The sequence below is a fragment of the Acanthisitta chloris genome, unplaced genomic scaffold (genome assembly GCF_000695815.1).
Source record: "Acanthisitta chloris isolate BGI_N310 unplaced genomic scaffold, ASM69581v1 scaffold4526, whole genome shotgun sequence".
NCBI lineage: Eukaryota > Metazoa > Chordata > Aves > Passeriformes > Acanthisittidae > Acanthisitta > Acanthisitta chloris.
In genome coordinates, this window is record NW_008676351.1 from 28,716 (window position 1) to 47,608 (window position 18,893).

The window sequence follows — 18,893 nt, forward strand, 5'->3', positions numbered from 1 at the left end:
CCACAGCATTGTACCTCCTAATGCATTCCAAATATGTAAGAAATGCATGGCTAGAGAACTGGCAAACTGGAGAGAAGTACAGCAGGTAATGCTATGTGAGGTGAGCTGACACTTCTTACTGCTTCAAATTTTGCCATACTTCAACTTTTTTTTGTGCGGAGCATCAGCTTTCCTAAACAATTTGAAATGTCTCTTAAAAAATAATCCAGCCGTTTTTGAGAAAAAGATGAATGAAAATCAGTACTTTCTCCTAAAAGTTTCATCACCTTTTACCCAGTAATGCCAGGTAGGAAGATCTGTGCTCCTATGGAAGGACTTTGCAGGTGAGACGTGGGACCCATCCTAGCCTTCTGTCCTTTGCTACTGATGGGTCCCTCTGGCTTTCTTCCAAGTCTGGGAAGAAATGCCATTTTGATATGCTCATTATTGCCTTGCTGGACTATGGAAAAGAAATTACTCTAAATATTTGTCCTTATTATTTCTCAAACCTCCACCACTCCTATGCTGACCTACCAACACAATGCCACACTGGAGGGCAACTAAACACACTCCAGCCCTCGAGGAGAAGCTGCAGGAGAGTGAGTGCGTGCACGATGAAACAACAGCTACCTTAATCCTGGCCTTGTGTAGCTTGAGACCTCTATGTCTTGCAAGTCCCAAATGGTCTGGGGACCTCCATCACCTGTGTCCTAGGTGTGAGGCCCAGGTGAGCAGCACAGCACCTACCTGCACAGCTGGGCAGGGTCGCGTTGCGCTTGGGCTGAGCCTTGCCCTGATGGATGGGAACACCACAGCTCAGTGTGTAGCTGTTCTCTGAATCTGAGGGGCAGAGCACAGAGTCAGCACATGGGGCAACAGCCTCACAAAGCATCCTGTCCCATGAATGTTTGGTGCTTAAGCAAACTTATTAATGTGGCCAAGTAAGGGAGACATTTTAAGGATTTTAAATGGCTGAAATAATTTGCCAAAGGTTACTGCTTCACAGTGTTGATTAAAAGCTTTGCTTTGTTTCTTCCAGCGCTGAAATGTTTTATTTTATCAATGATTTGGCACAAGGTTAGCTGTACATAACTCCATGGTGCACAAGTAGAAAATATTTTGTGTTAGTCCGTGGCAGAGTCTTTCTGCTTTGATCATCCCTATAATTTAAAAAATAAACCACATACTTTCATAATAATTTTAGCTTCAGGCTCTGACAAAATTTATTGTCAGAAACAACAAAAAACACACAGAGAACCATAACAGGGTTCACATATTGCACAGATTAAACTGTATTGGTGCTTACAATTAGATAAATGAAGAGTTCCAGTAATCTCTGCTAAACTGAAAATAAGGAGTGAATGGCTCTGCTGCATCTAATGCCAGGACTAACACAAAAAGTAGAGACACTTGAAAATAATCCTGTGCCAGAACATCTGTGAAAAAGCAATAGCAATCCCCCTGCCCCACCTGCCCTGCAAAACTGTGTAGATGAAAATTACCTGTAGCAAATGATAGTAAGAAGAGAGGGGGAATGAAATGCCCAAGTTTTTATAAATGACACTCACTGAACTACTGCCAGCAAAATTTATTAAAACCCAGAACTGCAGGAGCTAATCCTTTCTGCCACAGCCTCCTGAGAGACACAGTTGTATCCATTTTGGGTGGGACAGTAGGACAGGTTTAAAGCTGTTGCTGGGCCATCAGGAATTCACTGAAATCAACTGTTCATTCTTCCCTCCTTTTTGACACAGTAATTCAATATATTACAATTTTTCTTCTACACCATCCAGGTTAAGGTGGATGTCTCAGGTTTTTGTTAGAATTTCCCAACCCCTGCAAATGACACCTCAAAATAAACAACGAAAGACCAAACCTCTAATGTAACTGACAATCAGATCTTCCTGTACTTAGTGATGTCTGTATCTGGCCCAATTTAATTCATAATGATGTTGTGATCATTTACTGTTGTCCATAACAAAAACTGAATACAAGTATCATGATAACATTAACAAAGAAAAATTATCAAGTCACATTCTAGACTTAAGAGGACAAATACTTTGTACAAACCTGGAACAAAAAGAGTATTGGATGGGCATGACAGGAAGCAGCTCTCTATGCCTCCTGTTTTACTACACACTAGCTGAGCCTTGGGAGCTGGTTTGGCATTTGGGAGACATTTCACCATCTCTGAGGAGAAAAAATTAAAGAGAAATGTAAAAAAATCAGACACTGCCCAATGCAGAACCTTGTGCTAACACATACAATGGTGAGGAAAGGTAGAAGTGGCAAAAAAGCAAAATGACAGGTGCAGGCATTTCTGAAATAAGCACAGATTAGGGAGAGAGGATCTGGATTTGGATCTTGAGCTTGTAATTGAAAACAGAACTCCTTCACATTTTTAGACTTCAGCTCTAGATCAGTCTTTTCCTCCTATGGTCCACTGTGGGACTACACAAACTTGGGTCCAGATCTCATTCTGGAAGGCATGTGTTTCTGTGAGCACAATTCTTAGAAGCAACAGGTAATACTAATGACCAGAGATGTCCTCTCCCCTCTTTTGGAGGCACAGCTCTCTGGTTTAACAGGCCAACTACCCACTAGCACAGGATTCACCCCCTCAAAGACCTGTTTATTTACATGACCACTAAAATTGTATTTCCCATTTCTCTAACTCTCACAGACCTTCAAACTTCAGCTCCATGCTCTAGCTTCTGAAACTAGAAAACTTCCCAGCGAGGCAGAAGTGAGGCAGGAGATTCTGGGATGAAGATGGATAGTCCCAGCTGTCCTTCCAGCTGCTGCTGACATGTCCCAAGCAATGCTAGAAGGGACACTGTGACACAGAGGGAGATCAGCCATTTCTCATCAGTGCCCACTGCACGAGGCGTGTGAAGGAAGCATCCAGCTTCTCCTGCTCTCTTCACAGCACAATGAAGACAGAGAATCCTGCAGGTCTTACAAGCTACTTTGGTAGCTTTGGGTAAGGGACTGTTTGTGTTTTAGCTGAAAACACATTAAGTTATTATGAATGGTTGGAGTAGTCTCTTTGCTTTGCCCTGGGATGATGGTATGACAGTGCTAATCATAAACCTACATTTACTTTAATTTGACGTCTTTTTGGACTGAACTATTACTTAATCACATCTTTTTTTCACACAAACGACAAGGTTCATTCTTGGCTGCAGCTGGCAGGTGCCACAGGTGCCACCTGCAGTGAGGCAGCCTCATGGCTTCCCTCCTTTTCCACCAGAGGTTTCACCTCTGCACCGACTGCTCACCAAGTGCAGCTGGGCACATCTTCCAGCAGCTATTTCACAGTGCATCAGCTGGTTAAATCTCAGCAAGGTGTCTGTAGAGCATTTCTTGCTTTAGCCTCATAAAAATGGTATTTCAGGTACATGATTTTGCTCTGATTGTTTCTTGCTATTTCTTCCAAATGTGTTCATCCTACAAAATAGACTTGGCTGACTCTTGTTTTGCTTATGGCTGACTGTGCTACTACAAATATCATTTTTCCTACCTGTCAGCTCACCGTTGAACCACACTAAGGTAGGAGTTGCTTCTGAGATCAGAGGTGCAGTAGGCAGACTGGTTGGGGTCTCCCAGGGTTTGGGAAAAGCTCAGTAAAGCTGGCATGAAACAGAGCAATTCAAATGTGGTAGCTGGAATGAGTATTGCCTGGCTTGGCATGAGTGCAGAGGAAGGGTCCCAGCAGCCACCAGCTGCTTCGTGTTCCTGGCCTCACTGCTCGTTAAATATAAATATATACAAGTCCCATAAACATGCCTGATGTTCACATCTCAAATATGGGAATAATCATCCTCCACTTATCTCCCTCCTAAAGTCTTTTATGTTGCTTTGGCGATGTCTTTAAAGAAACCTTTTTTTGGACTGAGGAGACAGCAAAGCACACAGGATCATTGCTGAGCAAAAGAGGATTTTCTTACGACAAATGTGTCCAAATCATGTGGCATTCAGGATCACTAAATATAATTTTCCTGCTTTTTATGGGGTTTTATAAGAGTGTAGAATGTAGTTTCCTCTCAACAATGTTGGTAGTAAAGACACTCATTTTGAGCCTCATTAAAGCCATCAAATACAACTGTGTGTATCAATAGAGAAGGGTGTTCTATTTTCCATCTTCCAGCTGAGTATTTAGAAATAATGAGGAGAAATTTAAAACCAGGAAAATATTTTCAATACCTCTTACCATAGGAACAGCATTCTTAGTAGGCTGAGAGGGAATACAGCTCAAAACTTCTGTAGTCTAACTTTGTACTAGACTTCAAAAAACTTTAGTCCCTGCTGTTAATTTAAACTCCTTTCCAGAGGACTAGCTGGTAGATTGCAAGGGAGACCTAGTGGATAACTGAAAACCAGAATTAACTATTTCTTGTTGTTAGTATACTTAGCTCTCTACATAGCAGGGAAGGCAGTTTACATAAAGGTAAGCAGGAAAGTGAAGTACTTCACTGTGGTTAAGAAGAACATCAGTGGCAAAGGCTGAAACCCAACCTGAAGTATTCACCCACCAACCCACTCTACTTTGGTCATAAAGTAATTTCCATACTGCTGTATCCATGCAAGTGAAAAAATGCCACAATTGCATGATCACACAAGAGGCCAGTGCAGTGCTCTCTACTCCAGACTAGAGTGCTTTCCCTCAGGATGTGCAGAGATTCCTGAAGTAAGGTCCCCCCTTTCTTGTTCTGCCTTGCTCCCAGTTAGATATTAGGCATCAACCCCAAAAATATCCATGACAAGTTAACTCTGGTTAAAAAAACCCTAAAACCAGAATAGCAAACACAAACCTCAGAACCTAAATCTGGCTACAAAAGACCTAAGGTAAGCCATTCCCATTAAAAACATGAAAGCAGAATTAAAATCTTACAGAAAATACTTTGAATGGCTGTAGCCATGACCAACATGTGTTGTGTTCCAAAGAAGACCCCAGGAAAAAAAAATCTATTTAAAGGATACAGAAATTCAGATCTGCCACAAAGTGGCACTAGCAGCAAGCACCATAATTTTAGTGGTCTCTGGATTTTGTGCTCACTGTGATTAACACTTTTGACACAGCTAGTGACAGTACTTTCTGTTAAGCAGGATACTTTCAGAGGTAACTTGCAAAATTTTAGTGTGGTGCTGTGAGTGTTGATATTAACCTGAATACAATGTTCCACTTGAAAGCAGTTAAATATTTTTAATATTCTAAATTAGTCTTAAAAGGAAGTAGGGTTATAGCTGAGGTTATAGAGATGGAAAAAGGACAAAGTATGGAAAAAAGTATAAAAAAAGGATAAAAGTATAAAAAGAAAGTATCTTACATAAGATAATGATATTTACATAAGATAATGATACTGCTAATACTTAGATTTCTGTGAATGGACTTGTAAACTTTAAAAAAAAATTCCACACAAATAAAATCCAACATATTGCCCATTCTCTAATCCACCTGCAGTTGTATCCTAGCTCATGGACTCCCATAGGATCAGGTGTTATCTGAGTTTATGAAATTACTTTAGGGATCTCTATTGGGAAAACAACACCTCTCAGACAGAACCACGTGCTTTTCTGCCCTCCTGGAGAACAGGAGCATCACCACAGTCACTTCTGAGTGACTTACCACACAGCTTACAGCTTCCACACTTACCAACACAGTCCTTTTTATTCCAGTGCAGTTTCTTTCCAGGTGGACAGACACACTCATAGCTCCCCATGGTATTAAGACACCCATAGTCACAGCTACCATTGCTGATGCTGCATTCGTCAATGTCTGAGGATGTAATTAAAGTTGCAAAGAGTGTTAGCCATATGTACACACCTATTCTGAGCATGAACATATGCCATAAGCACATCTCTTTCCACTGTATCTTTCATATTTGAGTATCTATAAACATGTATAAAGGCAGATAATACTCATGCCAAACAACTTGAGTGCATATTGCATGTATTTGTCCTTAGACACATGTGTAGCTCTTACTCTTTCAAGAATATATGCATAAGATACAATTTATGTGCCAGGACTAGTTGCACTTAGATTCTTGGAAGTACTCACAAGACACAAAACATGCTCCAAAGTCTCTGCAGCATCTGGACAATAATGCATATTGCATTCTACAGAAAAATGTCAAAGGCATAAACATCTGTGAGATGAGATCACTTCTGCATAAGAGGGAGATAAATTCTCCGTAGTGATTCCCTGAGTTTGCTTTTAGGAATGACTCAGATGAAGGAGAAAATGATGGCATTGGATAGAAACATAGCAGCTGAAGTGTAGTTTAGACTTCTACTCCTTGAATAAAATACAAGGTAAAAGCTTGCAAGGACAAAAGGCACAAACGTGGGCCCAGATGTATTAGCCAAGTCTTCCTCTGGCATCTTGGGACCCTCAATGGAAACATGGGAGTATTTACCAGGGCAGCTGCTGGAATCCAGAAACTGCTTTCTTTTTCTGATGTAAGATTTCAGCCTGTGTGGTTTAGCAAAATCTAGAAAACATGGACTATATGCATAAAAGAAACTGAGAAAGGCATCCTCGTACAACAGGAATGTTTCTAGACAATGTTATGATTTTTGGGCCAGAGTCAAGGACTTCTGGAGGTCCTGGGTCAGCAGTTCCATAAACTGACAAGGGGAAGTCCCAGAAAAAAAGTTTTTCTGGGAAATTTTGTACATAGGCCTACCCTGAGCGGGATCTACTTGTGAATGCATACTTTGAAACATAAACTTAGTGCACAGTGCTCCTGCCACTGAGCTCTGGCCAAACTCTTCAAACCTAAGCTCCTGCTGTCAAGTACCTCACCCAGAACCAAGCTCCTGAGGAAGAGCCAAATTCCCAAAGGCATTGAATACTCCTGCACTGACTTTTCTAAGGTCACTTAACAAGCCAATACATACTGCAAGTGGGGCACAAGCATTGTCCTTCTAAAAGATCCCCTTATGACACATGACTTCTGCTACAGGAATTTGCCATGAAAAGAATCCCAGAGAGAGCAACAAGAATTACCCTTCAGCATGAAAGGCCCAGAACAAGGACACTGCCATGTGGTTTATTAATTACTAGTAGAGAGGAAGCAAGACAGAGAGGAAGCTTAGCAAGAGGAGAGCTTGCACCACAGCCTTTTGAAGGTTCTCATTATTTCTCCCTAGTTTTGACTTCTGCTCAGTGCCCCGTGGACGGCAGCCAGGGAAAGTTATTTGTTCCACTGTAAACATCACTCTCCAGGGGCTGACTAAAACTAATGATAGGCCTGAGCAGCAAAGCTCAGGGCCTGGACAAGTCTTTCGCTAAATTATTACATGAAGCCATTAAGGAACTAACAGTGAAATTAAAGATCACTCTCTCCACAACTCACAGAGCATAGGTCCCCAAAACTTTCAGACTCTGATTTTGCTTTCAGAACTGCCCTCAAGTGGAGTTTTTTCCCAAACACTTAGGTGGACTCCTATTTTTCTTCCTGCCTGATACTATACAGTGAATTCATTAGTTACTTACCCCAGTCTATACAAGAAATACCAGCATACACCTCCTACACCTTTCTCCCAAAAAAGAAGCCAGGCAGAGATGCCATGAGCAGTGTCTCATGCCAACACTACAAAGTCAGCTGAACTCAGCACTCGGAAGTTAGGGACCAGCACCTGTTTCTGTTGCATCAGTTCCCGTGGCACAAATGGAATCACATGGGAACAGAAACAATGTGAGCCTTTTACTGTATCTTTTTGGCTCACTCCGTGGTGTAATTTACTTCAGGATACAAGGAGCATAAATCTTGCACATGATATGTCCCACAATGCCTCCAGCATAAATGAAGAGCCATTAGGCTCAACATGTTCACAACAATTCCTCTAGAATGCTTTCCCTGGACTAAACCTGAGTCAGGTCAGATCCTGCTCTCAATACACAGCTTTTCTGGATTTAACATCAGTCAGGGCTTTCTTAATACCATGATGCAAGCTTTACTTAGATTGTATGTTGAATAATTTGAATAATTAACTAATTATCTATTAACCCTTGTTAAACTAAACTATTTAGTTTTACATTTAAAAATAGCATGGAGAACATTTTTTGCATCAGTATTTTCAAGTGTCATTTAGATTCAGGGCTTCCAGGTTTTATTGTAGTTTTCTCTTTTCATGTTTGTTTGTGTAATGTTGACATGATTAGTCAAAAGCACAATTTGGACTTGATACACTTAACAAATGCCCCCCTGCCAAAACCCTTTGGTGTCCTTTGACCAGAGTTTTGAACACAATCAAAATCTACCACACTTACTAAACATTCAGGCAGGAGATCACAGGTGTTAGCCAGGCTGGGGCAGGCAGTCTCATGCTGTGATACCCCTGGCAAAGATTGGACTTCATTTGAGTGGCCTGAAATTCTCCTGCCTTGATCAAGTGGAAGTTGAACCTCTAATTTGGGCAGTGTGGTAATACTGCCCTACGATGCACTTTAAAAATATCTCTCTCCTGGATAATCGAACGTTACAGCACCAATTCTTTCTACTTATGCCAGAAAGGTTGAAAATAGCTCCCCAGAAGATGGGAGGAAGGTCACCAGAGCCTTCCATTATGAATTTCATAGGCAGTTTATGTCACAGACTGGTAAGGGCAAATACCAATAGAGCCAAAATATGTAAACTTTGCAAAACTGCCATCCTTCTCCTATTGTCTGGCCCATCATTTGAAGCCTCTTTTCTGTAAAAACAACTGTGGTGTCACCTCACTCCTGTGGAAGTGTCGACTGGTACTCTGTTCTTGTGACCTCTCTGATGAAGCCCAGCCACGAGGTTGCTTTGCAGTGGTGGTGGAAGAATTGCTGCATCCATGCAGCAGTGGATGCAAGAGGCACAGCTGCAGCTTTCTCATCTACACTGAGGCTGTTAGGTACCACCATCAAAAAATGATGGGACATTGTTTCTCATTGGTCCTTTTCTCCTGGGAATGCTTCAGCAAATTTGAGATGCTGAAATTTTAGTCATACCCAGCTCATGCTGTTTGAACTTTATTTTAACTTGAGTGCTTTATCATCTTCAGTCTAAAACCTTCAACTAAAGGAATGTGCAGCTCAGTAAACAGTTCACAAAGCAAACAAACACACACATAAGTGAAACTCAGTTTCCAAACCTCCACAGTGTGTCAGTCCATACAAGGTGTAGCCTTTATGGCAGAGACACTCAAAGCTTCCAGGGTAGTTGATACAGGTGTGATCACAGGTCCGTTCAAAGGAACACTCATCTATATCTGAATGAATAGAAAAAACATTAAGAAATTAGACTTTGGTTAAAGTGAATGGCTGGAATTTCACTTTCAGTTGCAACATCTTGTTACTGATAAAGTATCAGGTACCATCCCAGGTAAAATCAGAATAAAATATAATTTTCATTCCTCTAGTGGAATAAAGAGAATACCTACAGGTACATGAAGAAAGGCAATAAAAGGTAATTTGAGAAAAGAAATGAAGACTGTATTGTGTATGTTCACCATTAGATGGCAACATGTAACTTCTGATCATGCTGACCCAGCAGGGCTGAGAGAGTACTGAGGTTTGGGGGGCTGAGTGGCACAATGAAAAGAAGTTTTGAGTTGAATCAAGTCATTCCCTCGTTCACTGACCATTCCTCTGACATCCTGCCCACCAGGACAGAGAGTCATTCCCAGATTTCTGCTCTGCTTACACACAGGACTGTACAGACTTGCAGAGCTACAACAGGGTAAGCAAAGCACCAGGAATGGACAGACTGCACCTAAGACACAGGAAAGCTTAGTCCAAAGTCCATTCTAACTAATTCAAGAAAATATGACCTCTTCCCCTTAAATAAAAGTCAGGTATCTCTAATTATCACTGCTCACTAATGTGAAACCCTTATTTGCATAGTCCCTTCCATCCAGCAGGCTCTGAAGAAAGCAGCTAAGAGCACACTCTTTATTCCAAGACAGTAGTTTTGCTGAGCAGAGTGATATAAAGGTTTATTTGACAGCAGTCATGACAGAATGGACTTGCTGAAAACTGTTACATTAAAGGTACCTTAAACAGCAATCTGTGCAAAATAACACTTTTGAGTTAACAATTGTGTTAAAAAAATATCTTCAGTGTTTCACTTTTCTGCTTATGGGTCAGAGAAATTAATACTCTGAAAGTGGTAATCTGAGCAGAGTGATATAAAGGTTTATTTGACAGCAGTCATGACAGAATGGACTTGCTGAAAACTGTTACATTAAAGGTACCTTAAACAGCAATCTGTGCAAAATAACACTTTTGAGTTAACAATTGTGTTAAAAAAATATCTTCAGTGTTTCACTTTTCTGCTTATGGGTCAGAGAAATTAATACTCTGAAAGTGGTAATTGTTTGAGAGTGGTCATTTCAACAAATCTCATTCCTCCAATGTTTCTGAGATACAAATGAATGGAACAGTATTCCTGTAACAGTTTGCACACTTTCTAGAGTTACTTATTAAGAACATAACCTGAGCAACACCATTACAATATGTAAGTTGGATTTTCATATCGTATGCTTGGAAAGCTGTGGGTGTCTGAAAAAACTTGAAAATTCACCATACTTAAGGGTATGGTATCAAATTCCTATATGCAAGTATTATTTACATTGTTTTGATGTTTAATGAAACATTCTAGGTGTCATTCTGCTATTATAAATGCAAGTACTTAACTTCAAGAACTCTAAAACTGAGATTTTCTGTATGTGTACACAAACCCAAAATCAGTGTGAGAGTTTATGCACAAATTTAGAATGTCATAAACAGCTATATTTTATATGATCTCCAATTTTACACGTTTCAAAACACTCACACAAAAGATAATTCACAATGTGGAAAGCAACTGTTCAGGCAAAGGCATAAAATAAAATGAAATAAACATGATGAACAAGAATCTGTACTATCCAGTTTTGTGTGTACATTACGATCACTTGCTATGATCAAGTCACAAAAAAACCGAGAACTAAGATTTTCTCTTTCTTGCATCTATTTAATTTTTAATGCATTTTCCTATGCATTTAAAAATACCATTATTTGAGTTCTGAAAGTAATTTCTTTTTAAGGTTTCTTTTATAGTCTTGGAAATATGCAGCTTTTGAATACACATAAATGGCAAACTGTTTCAGTTTTCTCTAAATAAATACATAAAGTAAAATCATTTGGGAATGAACACTGCAGTTATAGTTTTAAAGGATTTTGAATGCATAAGAAGCCAAATCATACATCATGGTTTCATTCATGTGTAACCTCGTTTGCTGTAAGGCATTGCAGGAAATTTACAAAAGCAGTTCATTTTCTGGCCTCTGAGTTACCTTGGAAGTCTCTTTCTCAAAATCAATTTCATATTTCTCAACAGTGATCTTATCCTGTTTAGTCAATGGGTTTATGCGTTGCTTTCACACACAGCACTTTGTGTTGTTGCATATTATGGCTTAGGCCATATTTTTCTTCCCATTAAGAAGGATACATATCCCTCTTTGCCTGTGGAAACAACAGTCTGCCTAATAACATGACCAGTCATCTGCTTGCCAAGTAACAGGCACTCAGGATGGACAAATGCATTTCTATTACACAAAATATCAGCTACTCATAAACTTATATTGCTTACACTGGCTGGCAGCGATGCTGGAACAAACACTTATATTGCAATGCAAAGATGGCTATTAAAAGCTTTTTCACCATTTAAACCCCTCATCCCACCTCCTGCTGCTGTTCTCATAAATTCAACCTCTGCTGAATTCAGCGTCTTGCTCTGGCTGACCAAACGTGGAAAACCTCCACGCAGATTCTCCCTTGCTGACCACCCAACCCCTTGGCCCCTCTCCTCCTGGCCCGTGGCAGGCAGGGCCAGGCACTGCCCCAGGGACACAGCCTTCTGCAGAGCCCTCTGCACAATCACCAGTCCCCTGAGGAATTCAGCACTGGTCATAGAAAAGGGAAAAATATGCACCACATACTCTTCACTACAACAAACTGGTGGTGTGATAGAGGATGCTGAAATCCTCTCTTTGGGTTTATTTTTTTTAAAACTCCAAAGTCTGTGCTCTGGATGTTGTTGTCCCCTGGCTCCCAGAAACTTTCAAGTTAGCCCTCACACCTGTGTAGTGCTCCACAATACTTCTCTACATTCAGCCTGAAAGGATGTGCTTATTTGCCACCACCCTCATGACACAGGTATATCACATAAGAGACCAAGGAGCTGGGAATTAGACCTTCTCAGCCCTGGGTTTCAAATCCTGCTGACCACAACAACTGGAAACAAACGTGGGTATCTAAATCCTGTCCCTTTGTACAAACAATACTACAAAAATCTGGTACTTCATCCACTGAAGAGGAGTCCAAAAATACAAAAGCAAAGGTATGGCAGGTTACAACCAGAGTACTGAGAACAAGTAACTCCTCTTTCAGTCTTGTGGTCAAATCATACCCCACCCCCAACACATATACACACAAACATTTTTCATTTTTGCATTGTGTTGCTCTGAATTTCCCTCCCCACACACTGAAATAAATACTAAGCAATTACCTTTTTGGGTCTGAGGTGCTCTTTAAATGATTTAAAGTTATTTAAATGATTTAAAGTTATTTAAATTAAGTTTTTGAACTCTTTTAACATGAAAAGTCAAAAAGTTGGCTTTCTGAGGAACTGTGGTTGAAAACTTCAACTTGAGGTTGAAGTTTGTATTCTATTTTTAATTGAATTTGGCATAAATTCACAAAGAGTCCAAGCTGTCCCAGAATTGTTAATGCACTTATTTGACATCAAACACATTCCTTTTACTTTCACTTAGTCAAAAATTCATATTACATTCACTACTGAAATCAGCACAGGTGACTCTGCCATTTCAGCACATTAGGAGATGTCTTCACAGCTTAGCTGTTTGAAGCTTACAGGAACTATGGGGTAAATTCATTGCTGGTAGTACCCAATTAGTTTCCTGGCAGCTTTTCTTAGGATTACTACCAGTACATATAAAATCTAAGACAAGGACCTCCCTACTTCCCAGATGACCCAGTGGAAGTGCCAAGTTGTGGGGCTGGAGCAGATGATCTCCTAAGGTCCCTTCCAAGCTCCACAATGGATTCATGGACACACTGGTGTCCTGTGCTGCTGACAGCTCTCCTTCCAGTCCTGCTTCCATGACATCAGGGCATCAGCTCAGCCTGAACAAAGTCCAACACCTCTTATATCAATCCATGTTCTCATCTCCAAAGAGAATGTTTGAACAGTGGAACACTATTTTTGCCTAGAAGGGATTCAACTTGAAGAGACTGTTCAATTGTTTAATACAAGAACAGGATTTCCCTGGGTTTTTGAGGGAAGCAATTGTTGCCAGTGTTGGCCATGCTTGATAATATCAGTTTGGCTCTGTTCCTACTATTTCAAGTCAGCATTTGGATTTTATTGTTGATTTTTCAACCATGCTAGCTTTTTTTTTTTTTTTTAAGTTCATACTTTCACATGTTAAATGATCCTATAATGATCTTTATTTTCCTTGAAAGTAAAGTTTGTTAGTGAGTGTCAGATTGACAGTACTGGAAAGTAAAGCCTTCCATCTATCTCCAGAAGGGAGCTACCACAGATCAAATTTCTTCTAAGTTTCCTCACACGGATGTGTCTCAAAGGTGACCTGAGGAAGCAGGGAATAAAGCAGCTTATTTTCCATGCTCATTCAAGTCCCTGCCCTTTCCACTGGTGCTGCCACTAGACTCTCAATTACAGTAGCACCAATTGTTCTGGTGGTTTGTGTGATGTGGACACTGACTCATTTGTGGACATAGAGTGCAGGGCACCAAGAAGTCATCACACAGTAATGATTTTTGCTAGGTCTGAAACTGAGCTGGATTCCTACCAGTAGCTCTGAAGTCAAAGGCTCCTTTCTGTAACTGTTTCCAGCCCTCAAACGCAGTACCCTGTGTTCTTGATTGTCATTGCTTTCTTCTCTAAAATAAAGTTCCAGAGTAATTAAAAGAACCAATGATCAGGAGATGAAAGTGTAATGGGGGACATTTACAAAAAACATTAGCATTACAAGCAAACAGCTCCAAACATATACAGGTGAGGCTGGTAAATAATGCTGGAGTCAGAGATGTTTTGAGAACTGTAAACTGATGTAGAAACTGCTGTGACTCCCTGACAGAATGTATACATGCAAAGCTCACTCACATCAAGGCACACGTGTGATTGGGGGGTTAGGGTGATAGAACTGAACAATTCCATGCCCAATTTTCCCAATTTTACATCAAAAATCGCCTGCAGAAATAAGGATTGTTCCCTCTCTGTCTTATTTAATGTGATTTTGTTTGTTATTATTAAGAATAAGTGAAGAAATTGGTTAGAGAAAACTAATGGTCATCTCAACAGCTTTTCTCTGAGACATACATAAACAGCTATGTCAATTGATGAAACTGGGAGACTCCTTCCAAAACAGGCCACATATGATGACTGAATAAGATTTTGGTCTTGCTGCTTGGAGTATTTTTCATGGGATCTGAAAATAAATGTGGCAAGTAGAGACCACTGTTATTTGGGAGTGCTATTTGTGCTATGGAGAACAATACAGGAGGGGCTCAAAAAGAGTCACTAAAAGCTCTAACAGGGATTTGGGATAGAGTGCAGATGTAATGATTCTGGGCACTGTAAGCAAAGAAGACATCTTATATTTGATTTGTCTGCATTTGGTGAGGAAAGACATGAAGTATACGCTAGATCACTAGGTATATGCAAAATAGAAAAATTAAATTTAAACACATTATTTCAAATAGAAATAGAAAAGAAATACCTTTTTTTTCCCTTAGAAATAGAGCACACATTAAAAAGAAAAGGAAACATCTCTGCTATCAATGCCTTCATCAGTAGAAGTGACTCATGACACCCTGACAGATCAGTCAAAAATGGTCACAATATTGTGGTAATACTTTGAGGTGCTATTGCAGCCATGAGTCCATGCACTCCCACTCCTCCCAGTTAGCTTAGGTATACATTCATTATGGCAGCAAAGATTTGTATGTGTCTCATCACTGCGGCCCAGGATGTTGTGAAGAACATACACAGTGAGGAATCTCTGTTTTTCAGATTCATGTATTACAGTGTTTGAGCCCCCAGGCTGGAAGTGATGGCCCAGGTGTCCCACTGAGCACAGCAAAGGCACTGCTCAGTGCTGTGGGGCTGTCTCCTGAGGTAGCCACTTCCTCCTAATGCAAAGAATATATAGTTCTGTTTTGTCCATCTCACACAGCCTTGGTTTATTTTTAACCCCCAAGCCAAATGTGGACTCAGTGCAGATTACCCAACCCAACTGATCATGCACACAATCCAAACTCAAGGTTAGTCAGAACGTTTTGTGTTCACCTTTCTCAGCTTCCAAGTTATCGGCTCCTCTGAGAAACAGAGCCTTTCCTTGTTCTCATTCATTAAGCACACATACATAGAAACTCTAAAGAAGTGTTACATGATGTTTTTAAAATAAACACTAGTGCTTTTTTGTATGTATTTTGGCTGAAAGTTATGTTCTGTCTTCTCCCCCCTCTGCCTGCCCCCCCGATTTCTGCAGGGAACTGATACCACCCATGTAATGTTGTTCACCTTACAGCCTAGCCAGTGTGGTTTCCAACAGTATTTGACAGACATTAGGGAAACCACATATCTTAATCTGAGTGGTTGCAGGACCATAGGGAGTCATGATTCAAGCTGTGTTCTCCAACAACTGCTGGTTTAAATTCAGTGTTGGGAAAGGCATTATTTTGCTACAGCAGCTATATGATGAGGTTTCCACCACATCTCACGTTTTTTGAATCTACAGTGACTTAACCCTGTTCACAGTTAGTAAAAATGCATCCTCCATCTGAGAACACAGCTCTCTAATACACAGCCAACTCTGACCAGGAGGAATGGCTTATAGCTAACTTCTTCTTATGTTTCAAAGTCTACAATAGTAAAACCAATGAAAAGGAAGCACGGAAAGATGTAGTAATGTACAAATCTTCTACTTCATTACCTTCCCATTGAGTGCTTCTGGACCAGGCTACACAAAGGAAGGAAAAAAAAAGCCATAACCCCAAGCCTTTATAGGTAATTGAAACTCCATACCCATTTAGACTTCCCACTGCATTACTGACTTGCCATCAAGTCAAGTTGTTGCTGAGACTGAATTGTTAATAACATACTAATGACCTGCAGAAAAACCAGATCTGGCATTAATTGCTATACTTTTAATACGAATGTAAGTGCCTAGGTAGCACAGTCACATCTTGTATTTCAGAGTTAAGTGGGAAACTGTCCATTATGACTAATGTTGACTTGGATCAGAGCATTAATTTATTTAAGAACTTTATTGCTCACAGTTAACTATATGATTAGTGAAGACCAAATGTAACACACTAATCAGGGACTGAAAGACTTCTGAAGGAAACTGATTCTGCTCACAAGAAAATGTGCTTTTTATTGGAGATGATTTGTTAGAGGTAGTAAAACAAATAAATGTATATAAACAGCAAAAGAAACCTGCAAAATATAGTTGAGACAGAGGTGATAAATAATTAGAAACTTATGACTTACTATGTAAGCATCATACTGAGGAGATATTTCAAGGATTTAGCAGTACACAGCAAAATTACTATTACTCAGCTTCAGGGATAGGCACATGGTAGCAGTTAGTGACAAGTCCTGCAGAATCTTTTGTTCCTACTCAGTCTTAACCAGGCAACACCACTGTCCCATGTAGTTAGACATGCTGCCAGAGTTCTCTTCAGGAACAAAAATTTGCTTGCAGCATATTAAAGCTAACCTAGTTTCTCCAGACCAGACAAAGCATTTAATCATACCCTTGGTTCACTTGAACCAAACAGTATGTCTCTGATCTCTAGCAACAGGTTCATGTCTTGGTCCACATGGGAATGACAGAAATCAATGAGGACCTGCAGTGACACCAAGGTCATGTAGATGTGCCTCCAGTCACATTCCCACTGGAAGAATTTGGGCTCAATATTGCTTCTGCTTTGCAGTCCACAGAAGGTACTTGCTGCCTCAGGAGCAACACTTTGTAAGGTGTCAGTGGCTTAACACAGGCTTCAGTACCTACAACACATTCCTTCCTCTGGGTTCAGCACATTCAAGTGGCTGCTTTCTTGCAAGCTACTTAGCAACATGAGCTTCTGCCACAGCAATAACGTCTCCATGGACCCTGAGCCAGGCAGCTCCTCAGGCTGGCTAAGCAGGTAGTGATCTGCCAAACAGCCAAATGCCCTGGAAAACGTAACTAGGTCACAGTTTCTACTTACATGGTATGCAACACCTGGAGTGGGAATTCTATCCCTTCCAACCCATAGCTGTACTAAGGACCACTGGTGTTATTATCTACCTAATTCTATTTTACAGCCTCAGTATCCTGTCTCTATGATTTTATTCAGTATATTGAGATCTTGGAAACAGCTCATCTTCAGCTTTTTCTCAGCCTATCTGTACCCGTCGTAAGCTCAATAACTCCATCTCACTCTTTTGAAGGCTATCACTCTTAAGAGAGGCCATCATACATCTGTCTTCATACAGTACTAAATGCAATATTAACACTCTATATAGCTCTGGTGCAGGTGCAGTTTAAGGAGCCATAGTTATCACTGTTGTTTATCATTTTGCTCTGACAATTTTACCTATTCTCATTTTGCACTGAGTATCTGGGCATCACTGATTTCTCCTTTCACTGTATGTTCTCACACTTCTGCTACATGTAACAAATTTAATAATATCTTCCAAGACATAATCCAAAAACTGGATGTTGATTTTGCTAGAGTGAGTATATTTAATGCCAACAGGATGACCATACTCATTTAGTCTGAACTCCTGCCCTTAAGCAGCCTCTAGCATTTTGCTTGGTAACCTCTAAAAGTATCTCTGTTCCAGAAATGATTGTCTAGGTGTTTTCCTGGACTGATCCCTTAGTCTTCTCCATCAGTTTAATTTTTAGAGTTCAAACTGGTGTGATCCTTTTTAATTGCTAAATTTGGTGAAGGCTGAGTATTTTCTCTTAAAAGAGTGTAACACATACCACGCAAGGTACCTCTTGATAGATTTCTCATATTGTTGGGTCTGAGGTTACATATAAGAAAGCAGGATTGCAAATAAGTAGTTCCCTTGGGCTGACTGGCTGCCTCTAGTAATTCCTATCAATTCGGCTCAATTCAACAGACACCAATCTTGCATTGGCCCTTCAGTGGTTGGAGGAACTGCAGTAGTTGGATCCTTCTTTGATGCTATGTACCAAGGGGACAACTCTTCACCAAGCAAACTCATCACCCTCATTAACATCAGAGCAACTGGTTTCCCACTGTTTACCCAGAAGTTACAGCAAAGGGAACTGTCTTTAGGAAGAACACGACAGTGCATTTGGGAGAGTCTTTAAAGGCAAATGGCAGCTTGTTTTCTTTATCTCTGCTATCAGACCTTATCAAAAGAGACCGGTTGCACTTTCTGTGAACCACTGTGCTATCTCTGGGGTTTGAAAACAGAAGGAAAGCAGGTCAACAAATGAGACTTGGCAATAAAATTGTAGGTCTAAATTGTTTGCTCCCTCTCCAGAGTAAATACAATTCTTTCCTTAGGAACTCTTCCAAGGGAGCTTTATGTGATCTCACGTATCAACAAATTAATTTTCCCTCCTCTTTTCAGTTTCTTTCAAAAATTCCCTATTTAGTCTTTCTTACACACAGAGTCCACAAGCTCATTCTCTTCCACAAGCTTCCCTCAGGGTTTCCTCTGAGCCTGCAGAAATGGGGCACCGAACAACATCTTAATGCAGTAAATGCCTATTCCCTATGTGTTCCCCTTAACACATGTGCCAAGTCAACTGACCACCATACATTCCTCTTCCTGTCAGCACTGCAGAGCCAGTTCTGCTCCCAGTCAGTATGGTTTTGTTCT

General features: G+C 40.4%; 1 protein-coding gene across 1 annotated transcript in view; it reads right to left on the reverse strand.

Annotated features, from left to right (window-relative positions):
- The window catches only part of SCUBE1 (signal peptide, CUB domain, EGF-like 1), a gene marked incomplete at its 5' end in the record, with an annotated part of 186,567 nt that overhangs the window by 15,433 nt on the left and 152,241 nt on the right, over window positions 1-18,893 (reverse strand). Inside the window, 4 exons of the mRNA XM_009076090.1 lie at window positions 727-819; window positions 2,050-2,169; window positions 5,636-5,758; window positions 9,109-9,225. Of these exons, the coding sequence (XP_009074338.1) occupies window positions 727-819; window positions 2,050-2,169; window positions 5,636-5,758; window positions 9,109-9,225 (453 nt within the window). The remainder of the gene's footprint in view (window positions 1-726; window positions 820-2,049; window positions 2,170-5,635; window positions 5,759-9,108; window positions 9,226-18,893) is intronic.